The sequence below is a fragment of the Zalophus californianus genome, chromosome 17, assembly GCF_009762305.2.
Source record: "Zalophus californianus isolate mZalCal1 chromosome 17, mZalCal1.pri.v2, whole genome shotgun sequence".
NCBI lineage: Eukaryota > Metazoa > Chordata > Mammalia > Carnivora > Otariidae > Zalophus > Zalophus californianus.
The window spans coordinates 28,519,180-28,536,823 of record NC_045611.1 but is presented as its reverse complement, the minus strand read 5'-3'; the positions used below and the strand labels follow the sequence as shown (position 1 = coordinate 28,536,823).

Sequence of the window (17,644 nt, the reverse complement as noted above, 5' to 3'; positions counted from 1 at the left end):
AGGAGGCCAGGGCTGTGAATTCATCTCCCATTTAGTTCACCTAGTTGTGGTTTCTCAAGAACGGTTAACTTGGAAGCATGCGTATTGGTCACAGGTGGAGCCCAAGAGAGATAGTCAATGTGGAGCAGCATGGATCTGCCTCTCTCAGAAGTGTCTCAGAGCAGTCGGTCTGTCCTGCTTCCCTCTTGCAAGAAGGATGACAGAATTAGATGGTACTCCCATGTGGTGGTCAGACCTTCTCAGGTGAAATCTGAATTGACCTGTAGAGAAGCATTGACCACCACTGAATTTTATTTTTTTTAATAATTTTTATTGTTATGTTAATCACCATACATTACATCATTAGTTTTTGATGTAGTGCTCCATGATTCATTGTTTGTGCATAACACCCAGTGCTCCACGCAGAATGTGCCCTCTTTAATACCCATCACCAGGCTAACCCATCCCCCCACCCCCCTCCCCTCTAGAACCCTCAGTTTGTTTTTCAGAGTCCATCGTCTCTCATGGTTCGTCTCCCCCTCCGACTTAATCCCCTTCATCCTTCCCCTCATGCTATCTTCTTCTTTTTTTTCTTAACATATATTGCATTATTTGTTTCAGAAGTACAGATCTGTGATTCATCAGTCTTGTACAATTCACAGTGCTCACCATAGCACATACCCTCCCCAATGTCTATCACCCAGCCACCCCATCCCTCCCACCCCCCACCACTCCAGCAACCCTCAGTTTGTTTCCTGAGATTAAGAATTCCTCATATCAGTGAGGTCATATGATACATGTCTTTCTCTTATTGACGTATTTCACTCAGCATAACACCCTGCAGTTCCATCCACGTTGTTGCAAATGGAAGATCTCATTCCTTTTGATGGCTGCATAATATTCCATTGTGTGTATATACCACATCTTCTTTATCCATTCATCTGTCGATGGACATCTTGGCTCTTTCCACAGTTTGGCTATTGTGGACATTGCTGCTATAAACATTGGGGTGCACGTACCGCTTCGGATGCCTACATCTGTATCTTTGGGGTAAATACCCAGTAGTGCAATTGCTGGATCGTAGGGTAGCTCTATTTTCAACTGTTTGAGGAACCTCCATACTGTTTTCCAGAGTGGCTGCACCAGCTTGCATTCCCACCAACAGTGTAGGAGGGTTCCCCTTTCTCCGCATCCCCGCCAACATCTGTTGTTTCCTGACTTGTTAATTTTAGCCATTCTGACGGGTGTGAGGTGGTATCTCATGGAGGTTTTGATTTGGATTTCCCTGATGCTGAGCGATGTGGAGCACTTTTTCATGTGTCTGTTGGCCATTTGGATGTCTTCTTTGGAAAAATGTCTGTTCATGTCTTCTGCCCATTTCTTGATTGAATTAGTTGTTCTGTGGGTATTGAGTTTGAGAAGTTCTTTATAGATTTTGGATACTAGCCCTTTATCTGCTATGTCATTTGCAAATATTTTCTCCCATTCTGTCAGTTGTCTTTTGGTTTTGTGGACTGTTTCTTTTGCTGTGCAAAAGCTTTTTATCTTGATGAAATCCCAATAGTTCATTTTTGCCCTGGCTTCCCTTGCCTTTGGCGATGTTTCTAGGAAGAAGTTGCTGTGGCTGAGGTCGAAGAGGTTGCTGCCTGTGTTCTCCTTTAGGATTTTGATGGACTCCTGTCTCACGTTTAGGTCTTTCAACCATTTGGAGTCTATTTTTGTGTGTGGTGTAAGGCAATGGTCCAGTTTCATTCTTCTGCATGTGGCTATCCAATTTTCCCAACACCATTCGTTGAAGAGACTATCTTTTTTCCATTGGACATTCTTTCCTGCTTTGCAAAGATGAGTTGACCCTAGAGTTGAGGGTCCATTTCTGGGCACTCTATTCTGTTCCATTGATCTATGTGTCTGTTTTTGTGCCAGTACTATCCTGTCTCGATGATGACAGCTTTGTAATAGAGCTGGAAGTCCGGAATTGTGATGCCGCCAGCTTTGCTTTTCTTTTTCAGTATTCCTCTGGCTATTCGGGGTCTCTTCTGGTTCCATACAAATTTTAGGATTATTTGTTCCATTTCTTTAAAAAAGGTGGATGGTATTTTGATGGGAATTGCATTGAATGTGTAGATTGCTCTAGGTAGCATGGACATCTTCACAATGTTTGTTCTTCCAATCCATGAGCATGGAACGTTTTTCCATTTCTTTGTGTCTTCTTCAATTTCTTTCATGAGTATGTTATAGTTTTCTGAGTACAGATCCTTTGCCTCTTTGGTTAGACTTATTCCTAGGTATCTTATGGTTTTGGGTGCAGTTGTAAATGGGATCGACTCCTTGATTCACCACTGAATTTTAAATACTTACCCTAGATCTCCTTTTTCTTCAGGGTACATAATTTTTTTAAGGCAAAAACCCCCCTTTGTGCTTTTATGAACAACCCCTTAGAACCATCTGCTGTGAAAGGTATCACCCCCGATTCCCTTCTTACTACCGTTCATTCTGTTTTCAGCCCCACTGGGGATTTGCAGAATATATTGATTCAGTAGGCTTTGGCATCCTCCCAAGGAAAGAGCTACAGAACTAGTTATGTATTAAAGGTCAATATTTGAAGATAATATTTTGATAACTGATAGTGCAAATATGATTCATATCTTCTAAGTAACAAACATGTTTTAATATTATATTCACAATATTCATATAAATTTGAAAAGTTTAGATAGTTACTGAAATTGGATACAGAAGAAAGCAGTATGTGTTAGGTCACCTGTTTAATTGGACAAGACAAAGACAGGATGTGATGTAGGCTATGGTACATTTTCTGGTGTTTTGGTGTTTTAATATTTCATAACTAACATTGGAGGAAGTGTGTATTGTCTAATGAATCTCCCTATCACAACATTTTGTGCAATCTGAGTTCATCATCAGCCTGGAAACTCTGTTGAAAGCAAGAATTGCATATTTTTTTAACAACCCAATAAATACTATTGACTTACTAAGTAATATTTAGATTAAAATATGATTTCTTATTTTCTTTTCATGAGTCATTTCTTATTCTATCATATTGCTCCTCTTCTCAGTTACTTTTCTTTTCCTCAGGTATTTGGGAAAATCGGTCTTGTTAATATCCTTCAAGAAAAGTCAGAGGCCTGTGTACACATTCCATAAGTACTCTATTTATTCTCATTTTCAGATGTAACACTTAAAATGAATGATGAATGAATTCATCATTGTATTCATTCAATTGTATTCATCGTGGCCCCAAATTGGAAACAAACCAAAACGCTCCTCAACTGGAGACTGGATACACCAAGAATGGGGTGTCCATACAATGGAATGCCACTCAGCAAGAAAAGGGAACACATTATTGATACGTGCAACAACATGGCCGAATCTCAGATGCATTATGCCAAGTGAAAGAAGCCAAACTCAGAAAGATACATACTCTCTGATTCCATTTATATGGCATCTAGAAAAGGCAAATGAATAAAATATTATATATTTTATACATATTTTATATATTCAGACAATGTATATAAAAATATATATTTTATAGGGGCGCCTGGGTGGCTCAGTCAGTTAAGCAACTGCCTTCGGCTCAGGTCATGATCTTGGAGTCCCGGGATCGAGTCCCGCATCGGGCTCCCTGCTCAGCGGGGAGTCTGCTTCTCCCTCAGACCCTCTTCCCTCTCGTGCTCTCTATCTCTCATTCTCTCTCTCTCTCAAATAAAAAAATAAAATCTTTAAAAAATATATATATATTTTATATATTCAGACAAATGAATACAACACCGTTCACAAAATGTCCATGTGGATTGTAAAGGGCTGACGACACGTATTTATGACTCTTTGTTTAGGTTAGACTGGGATGGTATTCGTAAGCAGTTGGATGAATACGCAATAATTGCAAGCTCTTCAAAAGGAGGGAGAATCGGAATTGAAGAATTTGCGGAGTATTTGAAGCTGCCTGTTTCAGATGTCCTGAGACAACTCTTCGCGCTCTTTGACAGGGTACGTTAAAACGTCATCTCTAGCATGCAAACATCTTTTTTTTTTTATTAAAGATTTTTATTTATTTATTGAGAGAGAGAGAATGGTAGAGAGAGAGCACGAGAGGGAAGAAGGTCAGAGGGAGAAGCAGACTCCCCGTTGAGCAGGGAGCCCGATGCGGGACTCGATCCCGGGACTCCAGGATCATGACCTGAGCCGAAGGCAGTTGCTTAACCGACTGAGCCACCCAGGCGCCCCATAGCACGCAAACATCTTTACTCTGCCGGTCTCCGTGGAGCATAAATCAGTATGGCATTAGAAGAATTGGTAGGTGACTATTAGAGAAAGCAAGACTGAGGCCAGGTTTAATTTCATGATCTGGTTTTTCCCCTGTGGTAGTAGTAGCAGTAGTAGTAGTAGTAGTAGTAGTAGCAGTAGTAGTAGTAGTAGTAGTAGTAGCAGTAGTAGTAGTAGTAGTAGTAGCAGTAGTAGTAGTAGTAGCAGCAGTAGTAGTAGTAGTAGTAGCAGCAGTAGTAGTAGCGGTAGTAGTAGTAGTAGTAGTAGTAGTAGCAGTAGTAGTAGTAGTAGTAGTAGCAGTAGTAGTAGTAGTAGTAGCAGTAGTAGCAGTAGTAGTAGTAGTAGCAGCAGTAGCAGTAGCAGTAGTAGTAGCAGTAGTAGCAGCAGTAGTAGTAGCGGTAGTAGTAGTAGTAGTAGTAGCAGTAGTAGTAGCGGTAGTAGTAGTAGCAGTAGCAGTAGCAGTAGTAGTAGTAGCAGTAGCAGTAGTAGTAGTAGTAGTAGCAGTAGCAGTAGTAGTAGTAGTAGTAGTAGCAGCAGCAATATAATTGTGTGTGTGTGTGTGCGCGCGCGTGTGCGCGCGTGCCCATATGTGTGTGTTGCAACAATTATGATGGTATCTAGTTATTTTAAACATCAGGTCAGAAATAAATATTGCAACCATAAAACCATGTTTGTTATATAGAATTGGAAAGGCTTCTATAACTGGCGAGAACTTAAATCTTTATGTCAAAATTCATCCGTTGATGACAGGCACGGTACTATTCTATCCTGAAGGCTTCTGGACTTCCCTCAAAATATGTGAGGACCAAGTAGATTTTATTTGCAAGTAACTTTTTATGACAAGGTTTCAATTAAACCTTGACTGTTCGCCCTTTATGAATATGTAAGTACAGGCAGATACCTGAACTGTCAGAACGTTTCCTTAGGAAAAATGTATCAAGATTTCAAGTTCTTGATTTTTAATATGTGAGGTTTTTTTTACATATAAAATTGACGGTAAAGTTTACTCTTTTGGTGACAGTTTTATGAGTGTTCATAAATGCACTGAAGCATGTAAATACCACTCCATTCGACATACAAAACAGTTGCAAAAAAGCATCCGTGTAGCCATCCCTTTGTAGTCAAATCCTTGCCCTACCCTTAACCCCCAGCAATCACTCCCTCTCTAGCTTTGCCTTTTCTAGATGCCATATAAATGGAATCAGAGAGTGTATATCTTTCTGAGTTTGGCTTCTTTCACTTGGCATAATGCATCTGAGATTCGGCCATGTTGTTGCACGTATCAATAATGTGTTCCCTTTTCTTGCTGAGTGGCATTCCATTGTATGGACACTCCATTCTTGGTGTATCCAGTCTCCAGTTGAGGAGCGTTTTGGTTTGTTTCCAGTTTGGGGCCACGATGAGTACAAACTATGAATATTCCTGTATAGGTTTTTGTGTAAATCTCGGCTTTCGTTTCACTGGGGTACAGACTTAGGATTGTGATCTTATTTTTGTCTTATCTGAGAGTGACTTTATTTTGCATTCATTCCTAAAGGACATATTTGTTGTGAATCGAATTGACTTGAGAGTTCTTCCCTTTCAACGGTTTAGTGATGGTGTCCTACTGCCTCAGGTCCTCCGTGATTATCCTGCCTTACTGATTGTTCTTTATAGTTTTGGCTCTCTTCACCAATCCTCCTGCTATGGCATTTTGTCCAGAGGTGGTTGCCTTTTGTATTTTGATTAGCGGTTTTAATTGTAATCGGAAGGAGAGATGGGCTGGGCTTTTTCCATCCTGGCTGGCTCCAGAAGTCCTGGTTCTCTATGGACCGCTGGGAAAAGATATTTTGCAAAGAAATTATAGCTTGATGACAGAAACCAGGACAGGGCTTCTTTTTCTCCGTACCCCGAGCATACTCATGATCCTAATGACTCATTCTGTGACCTCTAAGATGAACCATCTTCCCGCCTGATGAAGTGAAGTAACCTTCTCTCTGTGGTGCCCAGTCCCCTGTTCTTGGCTTGCTTGCAGCACACAGATCATCTTCCCTTGTCCATGAAACGATCACGTGCCACCGCAGTCGTAGTACTAGAAAGTGTAATGAAGATTTAGGAGAAAGGAGAAGTAAATTATTGGCTATAACCACACAAGTTGGGAAAATAGAAGCACTTTTTACTTGTACTATTACCAGTCTCTCTGTGAGCTTTATGTTGTCGCATCTTCCTTTTTTGGCTCTAGAAACCAGGCAAGTGATTTTAAATGAAGATTCTATAAATACGAACTTGGTGACAGGAAGGAATATGGCAGGGATAGACAAATGAGGACAGGAGCTGGGGGAAATGGGACATGGAACAGGAACCCAGGAGGAAACTTGGAGCGTATCTTAGACTTTGGGCTCATCAGGATTTTCCATCACCATTAGAAATAGGATCTATGGAGGTTGCCCTCCCTTTTCAGGTGTCAAAGTGTCATCGCTAGCAATTCCAGGAATGTTAGGACACCCGTTCTGTCTGTTGGTGACTGATGATCCCCGTCGTTTCTCTGGCACTCTTAAGGATGGGAAGATTTGGAAGCGGGGAGGGGAGAGTACAAGGATTAAAATCACCCCCAGTTAGCCGGGTTGACTCACTCTGAACTAGAGGATACAGCGAGCCTCGGCAGCCAAGTTGGCCAATCCCATTTCCGCATGGACGGCTTCCACCGGCTCACACATCACTTACAACCCTGAGTGTTTGTCACTTCTTTGTAGAGTGTGACTTGGCTTTCACTCGAGACCATGAGATGGTCTTTCCAGCACTTTTCTTTTGATCCCCAACATACTGGAAGGTAGAGAAAATAGCCCGGAGAATTAGGGACTAACGCATGGGACCTTCCTTTCTCTCCTTCTTTCCTTTCTCCTTCCTTTCTTTTTCTCCCTTTCCTCCTTCTGTCTTTGTCTGTCTTTCTGTCCTTTTTCATCTCCGATGTATCTGCATGTCTGCGCCTGTGAAGGTTTGCTTTGTTTTGAGAAGGCGAATTATGCAATTGTTGCCACGCCCCGGGCACATACGCCCTTAACTCCCAGGCTAGGCTTGTTTTCTCAGTCTCTTTTAAGTCATTTAGCTGGGGAATGTTCCATGGGAAAGACAAGAAGTTCGGTAATGCCATAGTTTGTTTCTCTCAGAGTAGCTTATCTTGCTGAACTCAATGCTTAATGAGGGGTGGGGGGTCGGGGAGGAAGGGTGAGAACGAGAAAGGGCGGGGTGTTCCTGTGGCTCTTTCAGCAGCTGTACATTTTTGTAGCGCAGACAGCTGTCCTCAGGCTCTCTGTTTTCCCCCAAGTCTAATGAGGGGGTGTCGGGATTTGGGGGATGGGGAAAAGACCTGAAGATCTCTCCACATTCCCTTATTCTTTCTTCCCATGACATTCTTGGCTGGTCTATAAAGACTTCATAATGGTCTTGGCTCAGTTTGTCCCTAAAAAATACACTGTCTCCTCAGCTCCTGCTGACAACCTGACATGTCCCTTCAGACTCTCGGCGGATGTGATGACAAGTAAGGTCTGACAGAAACATGGCGTCCACCATTCAAAACATGGCGTAGTTTACTAGTTTAGGATCATTTCCTTTGGAGACGTCTTATCTCTCTGAAAAAGAAAGAGGAAATTTTTCATCTTCGCATTGAATTTAGCTTCTTTATTTTTTACGACTGTATCCTGAACTCTCCGCGTCGGACGAGTTTGGGTTGGTTGGATGTCCAGAGGAGTCAGAGTTGAAGGCTGGGACAATAGTTTAAAACAGTCATGTCTCGACACTTTTTATATTCATTAATTCAGTTTTAAATACTAGACTTTTTGCCAGCACTCCAGAAGGGATTGAAGTATCTCCTTCATGGGATTAAGAAACAACGCTGGCTAAACCGAAGTCATTATAACACAGTCATTTTTACAGTTCTAACCATGTCTCAGAACGTCCGTAAACAACACGCCTATTCATTGTACCCTCCCTCAGCGCCGTGTTCCTGAGCAGAGCCGCACGCTGCCCCACCAGCAGTCTCTGATGTACCTCTAAGACAGAGTCCTCAAATACTTCAGGACGCAGCTCACCCCTGTTGCTGGCTTGACTAGGCACCATGTTATCTGCCTCTTACCCCTTACTAGCGGCAAGTCCCATCTCTTCTAAATGCATCTCCTGATAGACTCAGCTTAATATTTCATCAACGCCCATCCCCACCGCAGTATGCATACACACTGGTGGCCAAGCCATATTTCAGGGGTCAGCAGACTTTTTCTGTAAAGAACCAGATAGTAAATATTTTTTACTTCGCAGCACGATTGGTCCCAAACTTTCAGGGCAGCTTGTACAACCAAAGACAAAAGTTCATCTTATCCCACTCAGAAAGATTTCTCTGTTTACGCGCAGTCACCCAAGCCATGAAAGTGCCCTGTCCCAGGGCACCTGGGTGGCTCAGTCGTTAAGCATCTGCCTTTGGCTCAGGTCATGATCCCAGGGTCCTGGGATCGAGCCCCGCATCGGGCTCCCTGCTCGGTGGGAAGCCTGCTTCGCCCTCTCGCACTCCCCCTGCTTGTGTTCCCTCTCTCGCTGTGTCTCTCTCTGTCAAATAAATAAAATCTTTAAAATAAGAAAAGAAAGTGCCCTGTCCCGACTCTCAGCATGAGCAGAAAAGCTGCACGCTACAGCACCCTACCTTCTCCAACAGGAAGGGGCAAGCAAAGATGCTTGTTATTGTTGGCACTCAGGATTTAATGCTGGAACGAATACCAAGAACCAGGCAGACAGGAAAGAACTCAGGATAAAGAGACGCATTCATTCCACATAATGTGAAACAGTAATAAAAGATCTACAGAAGTTTACAATAGCCGAAAATGCCGGATTGTCAAAGTGCTAAAGTACACACAACACTTTTCCTGCCTAACAGTTAAACAAAGGATGTGGTAAATGCCAGAAGAACTAAGTACCCATTAGAAGGCTGAAAGGGAAAATCATGACAGTTTTCAAAATTATTTTACAGAATGGAAAGAATAACCAGCTATCTAAATTTTATCAGGTGGTGGTCTGTTTTGCAATGTTATTGGTAAAAAAGGCAATGAGCTCGTGCTAAACTATATATAGCTGAGGAGTTAGAAACCAGTCTCTCTCATTTGTAAAGACAAATAGTGTGACGCTAGTAGGACCGAGGCAGGGCATCAGCAAGAGGCAGACAGCAGACAAGAATAAAGATTCAGAGGATCGCTTTTGAATCAGATGTGGGGTATCCTACAGATTAACAGTGGTCCCTCTAAGGACTGACTGCAGTCCATCTATCAGTCCTTAAACCTGCTTTCTGTCTACAGTGGCAGAGGTGAACACTAACCAACAGTGAAGTCTTCTATCCTTTAAATTTCCAGTTCAGGTTTGATTTGTAATATAGTATTTCATAGTTCATGTGAAAAGAACTGTTGATTGCAATCTCGGTTCATCAGGATTTGTTATGTGAAATCTATCCATAACTTATATGACGCAATTAACAGGAAAAGACTATAACCTTCCTTCTGTGCAGTCATACGAGTTGTCCTAAATGTTTGGTGGTCCTATGTGTCTGACCATTTCCCTGTCCATGCCTCAGGCTGGCTTAGCTCCTCCATTCAATACATTACAGTATTTTCTCTCACCGAATGTTGTTACATTAGAAATGTCCACTTAAGGGTGAGCATTATACGCTTTATTTTTGGCTCCTCCATGCAGGTATACCTAGGAGATGCTTAGAAGGAACAGAAAGGAGGCTGCATGAGTTAAAGCTTAACTTTTTTTTTTTTATAAGCACAAGTGAGCAATCACTGGCCTCCTCCATGAGCATAAGGAAGTAAAGAACAGAGCTTTGTAAAGAGCAAATTGTGTCAGACAATTTAATTTCCTCCTATGACAGAGTGACGGTCCAAGATGATAAAGAAGAAGAAATAGATATTATCTATATGGGCTCTAGAAAGGCTTTTGATTTCATCCAACATGACATCCTCATCAATAAATTAGGAAGGTCTGGTCCAGATCATGCCGCAATTGGGTGAAAGCCCCCCTTGACAGAAAGGCTTTGCTGCAAGTGGGAGCTGTATGCCCTTCTGAGTTCAGCACACCCACCTTGGCATTCTGTTTGGAGGAGCATAGGGTGCCACCAGGAATACTTGTGAAAACCAGACAATACGTCAAAGCGGGGAAAAGGGTAAGTATGTCCTTAAAAGTGGTGGAATCAGACCCAAGAAAAAGGAAGGTTAAGTTAAATCAACATATAGCATGAAAACACTTGGGCCCGAGAAGGAAAAGAAATGCAAGGCAAGAGGGATGCTGCTGCTACCATTTCAGAGCACGTGAGGATCTAGACTCCCCGAATTCTAGAGCTAACAGGGCCTTTCGAGTCCAACTGCCCACCTTCCTCATTTTGCAGAAGGTGGCCGGCCTGAGAGAAGTGACATGCTCAAGGCTACACTTGAGCATGGTTAGTTACAGGACTGAGACTAGAACGGCTCGTCAGTATCCTTTTTACTTCATACTGTCACTGTTGACCATATATGTATATGGACTTCTTTATACATTTACTTTATACATACATATGGGTTCTTAGGGCACTGTTTACATATCCTATCGCTCACCCATTTCAAGCCTACAATTCAATGATTTTTTTGAGTAAATTTGCCAAGTTGTGTAACCATCCCCATAAATCAGCTTGAGAACATTACCCCATTGAGTCTCCTGGTGGCATCAAGTGTTAGTTCCTGTCACCAGCTGTCTCCCAGCGCTAGGCAACCATGACAGTTCTAAGTCCTTTGGTGTGGTTCTAGACCTGGTCTAGAAGAAAGACTTTCTGTCTCTGTGGATTTGCCTTTTCTGGATGTTTCAGGTAACGGAATCATACAGTAGATGGTCTCATGTGTCTGGCTTCTGTCAAATTCTCATAATGTTTTTGCAGTTCATCCACTCTGTAGCATGTATCAGTAATTTGTCCTTTTTGCTTGCCAAAAGGTGCTCCATTATATGGACACATCGCATTTTGTTTATTCACCAGTTGGTGGACGTTCAGGTTGTTTCTACTGAGGCCATCATGAATAATGTGGCTAATAACATTCATGTTTCTCTGTTTACTTTTTTAAATTCAGTAACTTTTCCCCCTCAAATGGAGGCTAAATTTTTCATCAGATGTGTCCCCTCCTTACTCTTTTTTCCCTCCTGATCCAGACAGTAGAGTTCCCCCAGATGGCAACCAAAGTTGCAATTAATGTTCTAATAAATAGCCTTGGGGGATTCAGTAGTCCAGAGAAGAAAAGGCTTGCTAATCTAATAAGAGTCTTTTATTCTAGGATGGCTTATGAGAAACTGTTAGCCAAATGCCCTCCATCTTCATAGAAAATAAATGAGAGGAATTGGATTTAAACCTCAGGGAAAACCACTTCAGCTGGGCATGAGGAGGCGTGTTTTATGTGGCAGTGGTTGCTATCAAGTTAATTTGCAATATTATAAAAACAAAGCCCATGTAATTTCCTCTGAGAGGAGCTCATATGAATGGGTTTACATCTGTCTGAGGCCAGATGGCCCTGTGATCCCCTTAAAGGAAGACAGTCCTTTTGTGGCACTTTCTTCTGTGTGGTGAAGGAAGACATTTGGCCTTTGATGCTCACAGAGGCCATTTCATTGTGCCCAGGAGACCAGTTTTTGGAGTCATTGTGTCATAAAACCAGTGGTTGGAAAGTTTTACGCAAACCCCTGAGTGTGGCAGAAGGAGACGTTGCTCCCGTGCCCTGAACAGAGCAGTGTCCCCCAGCTACTGCTCTCTCCCAAACAATAGCTAGAACAATCATTCCATTCTAGAAATTGTACAACATAATTTCACATCTCATCTCCTTTTGACTTCATATTTGAGCCTGGGTATTCCCACTGATAGACCGATCGTCACGTGGCAGTTCAAAGCCCCTTCCGGTCTGAGTCTGTTCTGCCGATCCACCTTTTTCCACTGTCATGCCCAGCAAAGCCCCGTCACCACGTTGGACTGCCTCTTAAAGACCACACATCATTTAGCTCCTCTGTATTTTTACTGTGCTGTCCCTTCACATCCCTTGTCTGTTTGGAGAACTCTGGCTTGGCCTGTAGTCAGGCCTGCACATTATCTCTTATGTAGGTAAATGTTCTCCTTGGCAGAATTCATTGCTCCCCTTTTGGGCACCCACAGTGCTTGATGATATAGCATACTACCTTTCCTCAGTAGCTTACCTTCCCTGAGTTTTTCTTTCCTTATCACACATACTTTGTCTTTCAGAGGACTGCTATGAAACTTAAATACCAAAGAATACTATATACAAATGTAATAGTTTAGTATTAATAGTAGAAATGTGAGAGACGCCTGGGTGGCTCAGTAGGTTAAGCGTCTGCCTTCATCGCAGGTCATGATCCCAGGGTCCTGGGATCAAGTCTCATGTCAGGCTCCTTGCTCAGTGGGGAGCCTGCCTCTCCCTCTGCCTGCTCCCCCTGCTTGTGCTCTTTCTCTTTCTCCCTCTCTGACAAGTGGATGGATAAAATCTTAAAAAAAAAATAGTAGAAATGTGAATATAGACATTAGGTTATAATTACAACTAGTTTTCTGTGGGTGTTCTCAGTCCTTGAGCGCAGCAATCCTGATGTATTCACCTTTGTCTCCTAAATACTGAATCCAAGTTCTGATACCTAACAAATGAGATTGAATCATTATGAAGGAGGCATAATGAGATATTACCACGTCATACCCATTAGGATGGTCACTGTCAGGGAGAGAGGGAGGGAGGAAAGGAAGGAAGGAAGGAAGGAAGGAAAGAAGGAAAGAAGGAAGGAAGGAAAGAAGGTGTTGGCCAGGCTATAGAGAAATTGGAACCCCTGTGCACTATTGGTAGAAATATAAAATAGTGTATCTACTGTGGAAAACAGTATGGTGGTTCTTCAAAAAATTAAAAACCAAATTACTGGGGCTCCTGGGTGGCTCAGTCATTGAGCGTCTGCCTTCATCTCAGGTCATGGTCCCAGGGTCCTGAGATCGAGCCCCACTTTGGGCTCCCTGCTCTGCAGGAGGCCTGCTTCTCCCTCTCCCACTCCCCCTGCTTGTGTTCCCTCTCTCCACTGTGTCTCTCTCTGTCAAATAAATAAATAAAATCTTAAATAAATAAATAAATAAATAAAAATAAAAACCAAATTACTATATGATCCAACAGTTCTGGTAGAAGCAACCCAAGCATCCACCAACGGACAAGTGGTTAAACCAATGTCTCTATACATACAGTGGAATATTAGTTAGCTTTAAAAAAGGAAATAAATCCCGACACCTGCTATAACACGGATGGACCTTGAACACATTGTCCTAGGTGAAATAAGCCTGTCACAAAAGGACAAATCCTATGCGATTTCACTGATGTGAGGTCCCTAGAGCAGTCAGATTCATAGAGACAGAAAGTGGGAGGGTGGTTGCCAGGGTCTAGTGGGAGGAGGGAATGGGGAGTTACTGTTTAACGGGGACAGAGCTTCAGTTTGGGAAGATGAAAAAGTTTCTGGGGGTGGACGGTGGTGGCAGTTGCAAAATAATGTGAATGTACCTAATGCCACTGAACTGAACTCTTAAAAATAGTTATGATGGTAAATTCCACGTTATGTGTATTTTACCACAGTTTTTAGAAATTTTAATTCAAATTTTAAAAACAAGACACAGAGAAGTATATACTGTATGATTCCCTTTGTTTACGGTGTGGCAATCAGTTGATGGTATTCGATGTCAAGGTAATGGTTACCCTTGGGAGGGAAGAGTAACTCGAAAGCAGGAGGCGTTTCTAGGGTGTGGTAATATTCTATCTCTTGATCTGGCTGTTATGACATAGGTGTGTACAGTGTGTGAACTTCTCTGAGCTCTCCAGTTGTGACTTGTACAGTTTTCTATGTGTCTGTTACACTCCAAAAATGATTCCAAAAAATGTAGATCCTTAGCCCGACAGCAGACGATAGAGTCAGAATCTCTGAGGATGGGACCTGGGGATCCTGCATCATAAAACCCTCCCTCCCAAGTTTTTCTTAAGAGCATTGGATTTGGGGAATCTTCGCTAAAGAAAAGGGACTGGGGAAATATCCTCCCCATGCCCAGGAATCCCATTCTGCACTAACAATAAATATTCCTTAGAAAAGAAATTCTTGATATCTTGGAGTCATTTAGCTTCTCCGATTAGGAAAATGCATGTCATCTTTCAGGGGCCAAGAAATTGGTGATGTACAGAAGTGTGTATTTTAATATATTACATTTTAAAATATTATTTCTTGTAATTCGTCATCCACACAATAACTCACGAATATTTTTTTGAGGCCCTCTAAAATCTGGCGGGTGCTAGGACCTAATGGAAGTCAGGCTTTCAGGAGGAGGGGACCATGGGGCGTGGCGCCATGTAAGCAGGTACAGAAAAGCCAGTTCTTCCACCTGTAAGCTAATGAGGCTCCATTTCAGATCTCTCCACACCATCTCCAAGACATCAACAGCTTTTACACTTGCTTATTAAACCAAAAACATGTTTCTTGCAAAGGCTTTATTGGAAGGGGCCGATCGAGGCCTTGGAGAAGCTCTTGGAGGCCTTCTTGGAGGAGGTGGTCAGAGAAGAGGAGGAGGAGGGGGAGGAAGAAATATCGGAGGGATAGTTGGAGGAATTGTGAATTTCATCAGCGAGGCTGCAGGAGCTCAGTACACCCCAGAACCACCTCCCACTCAGCAGCATTTCACCAACGTGGAGGCCAACGAAAGTGAGGAAGTTCGTCGGTTTCGGCAACAGTTCGCCCAGCTGGCGGGACCAGACATGGAGGTGGGTGCCACCGACCTAATGAATATTCTCAACAAAGTCCTTTCTAAGCACAAGGACCTGAAGACTGGCGGCTTTAGCCTTGACACCTGCCGGAGCATTGTGTCTGTGATGGACAGTGACACGACAGGCAAGCTGGGCTTCGAAGAATTTAAGTACCTCTGGAACAACATCAAGAAGTGGCAGTGCGTTTATAAGCAATATGACAGGGACCGGTCTGGGTCCCTGGGAAGTTCTCAGCTGCTCGGGGCTCTGCAGGCAGCGGGTTTCCAGCTAAACGAACAACTTTACCAAATGATCGTCCGCCGATATGCCGATGAAGATGGCAGCATGGATTTCAACAATTTCATCAGCTGCCTGGTCCGCCTGGATGGCATGTTCCGTGCCTTCAGATCCCTGGACAGAGATGCAGATGGCCTTGTTCGAGTGTCCCTCCAGGAATGGCTGCAGCTGACCATGTATTCCTGAAGCCAGCGCCCTTCCGGAGGACAGGGCTCCTGAAAGCCTCGCCATGCAGTCCTCACTGTGGCTGATACTCTGTCCCAGAGCTGTCATTTCCGGCGAGCTCGTACACCTCCCTGCGTGCTTCTGAACTGGGGCTGCCTTTTAGCGCTTAATTAAAACAGATTTCTTTTTTTTTTAATGAAAAATGTTCTGAGTGGTTTGTATGTCAGCTCTTTGAGATACTGGATGTATATGGACATATATATGTGATGGGGGAGGCGCATGGGGCAGAGCCTCCATGGAGTAGATTTTAGTAGGGCATTGCTTATTTGGTGAGTGAATTCCAAGGAACAGGGTTTGTTGTTATTGAGAATGAAATCTTGAAAAAACCCTGGAAAGCCCTCAAGAGATCTATTTTTCCCTTTAAAAAGGTGAAGAAGGAAGTTCAGTAAAAAGAAAGAGAGAGAGAGAAAGAAAGAAAGAAAGAAAGAAAGAAAGAAAGAAAGAAAGAAAGAAAGAAAGAAAGAAAGAAAGAAAGAAAGAAAGAAAGAAAAAGAAAGAAAGAGAAAGTGTTTTCCTGGAAACCTATTTAACTGTATAGAAACAGGTTCAGAAATGAGAAAAGAAGCAATTTCACATAAGGGAAGTCTATACATATGTTTTTAATGGTGGAGCAACGGTCTAAAACTCCAGAATTCTTTAGTCCTGTTTCTCTAGTCAAATAAGCATGAAGCAAATTTGTTTTGTTTTGATGTATCTGTAAAGAGGGTCAGGGCATTGGGGAATGAAGGGTGGGCCCGTAGTCCAAAATGTCACTCTCAGTCATTCTTACATGTGCTTCATACAAAATCAGGCATGCCCAGCGCATGTTGGCCAGCTCTTGTCATGTCTTGCCCTGCCTCAGAGCTAGGAATGTTTGCTGTTGTTGTTCCTCTTGGAAAACTGCAGACAGAGGAAACGTAAGCAAAGAAGGGGAGGAAGAAAAAAGGGAAAAGCATACAGTGATCAGTTATTTGGTATATAAAGGAATACAGAGATATATAAAGATATATAAATATTGTTGACCGTTACAGTGGTTCTCGGTCCGGACTGCGGTTCAGAATCACAGGGATTGCTCCTTAGGAATATTGACAACCGAGTCCCACTCCAAATGCGTTGAAGAAGAATCTTTAGAGACGGGGCCTGGAAATGAGCATTTTTAAAGCTCCCCAGTTGATTCCAATAAGCAGCCAAGGTCACCAGCCAGGGCAGTCGACCCTTTCTTGTGTATGGCCCGTGGTTTGGCTCTATCATTTTGATTCAGGCGGTTATGGTGGGGCGGGCAGAATCCAGAATCCTGGGGGAAGTAGACTCAGCCAGAAGGGCTGCATATGCAAGCGCTCAGTCACCCCACCTCTGCCCCCAGCCTGCTATTTAATTGGTTCCCATCCCTCCTGCTTCTCTCTCAGTGCATTCCCTCTCTCTCCAAGGGCTACTTTAGGGGGTCCTCCCGAGTTTGAAAATAAATTCTTCCTTCCTCTTTTGACTCGTTTAGAGGAAAGTTTAACTATGGAACTGATGTAACTCTCCTGTTAACAGCCCACAGCTGCAGGTGAGAAATCCCCAGTGAAAATTAGGAGAGGTTGGCCTTTGGCCTCTGCTCTCACCATCGTCACCATCATATAATATTTATGAAACACCATGCGCGTATAATTCTGCACAGAGCCGAGCATAGAGACCACATCCGCCTTCCTCTAGGGACCTGTAAATGTAAGCTTGTTCCGGTGGGCTTCTCAGCCAGGTATGGTCATGTCAGAATGAGGCTCCTGCTAGCAACCATACATTAATATCAGGATCCCCGTTTTAGAATCAGCCCATTCATATGTCAGGCATGAGCATAGGCATCTAGCCAACAAAGGGGAAAGCAGCAAAGATGCCTTTTAAGGTCTCAGAATATTAGGTTTATTATTCCACAGGATGGTTGTAGAAAGGGCAACTGAGCCTTACCCTTGTTTTCCTCAGTTCATTCTAAATATTTATGAAAGTCAAGGTGGTCACCTCATGCTGGGGGTGGTATTAAGTATTTTTCTTGCTCCTCGGGTCAAAAGATTATCTGCTCTTACGATTCTCTTCCTGCCCGCATAGGGCAAAACATCCTGAAG

At 43.0% G+C, this 17,644-nt stretch overlaps 2 protein-coding genes across 2 annotated transcripts in view; both read left to right on the top strand.

The window, feature by feature from the left end:
• LPCAT2 (lysophosphatidylcholine acyltransferase 2) overlaps nt 1–17,644 on the top strand; it is a 67,669-nt gene that overhangs the window by 35,759 nt on the left and 14,266 nt on the right. Inside the window, exon 11 of the mRNA XM_027619867.1 lies at nt 3,828–3,981. Coding sequence (XP_027475668.1) covers nt 3,828–3,981 — 154 coding nt within the window. The remainder of the gene's footprint in view (nt 1–3,827; nt 3,982–17,644) is intronic.
• On the top strand, nt 14,320–15,773 carry CAPNS2 (calpain small subunit 2). Its single transcript, XM_027619868.1, has one exon. The coding sequence runs from the start codon at nt 14,775–14,777 to the stop codon at nt 15,525–15,527; it is 753 nt and encodes a 250-aa protein (XP_027475669.1). The 5' UTR covers nt 14,320–14,774; the 3' UTR covers nt 15,528–15,773.

Coding starts and splice junctions, on each gene's coding strand:
- CAPNS2 (XM_027619868.1), top strand. CDS start 14,775: ATGTTTCTTGCAAAGGCTTTATTGGAAGGGGCCGATCGAGGCCTTGGA.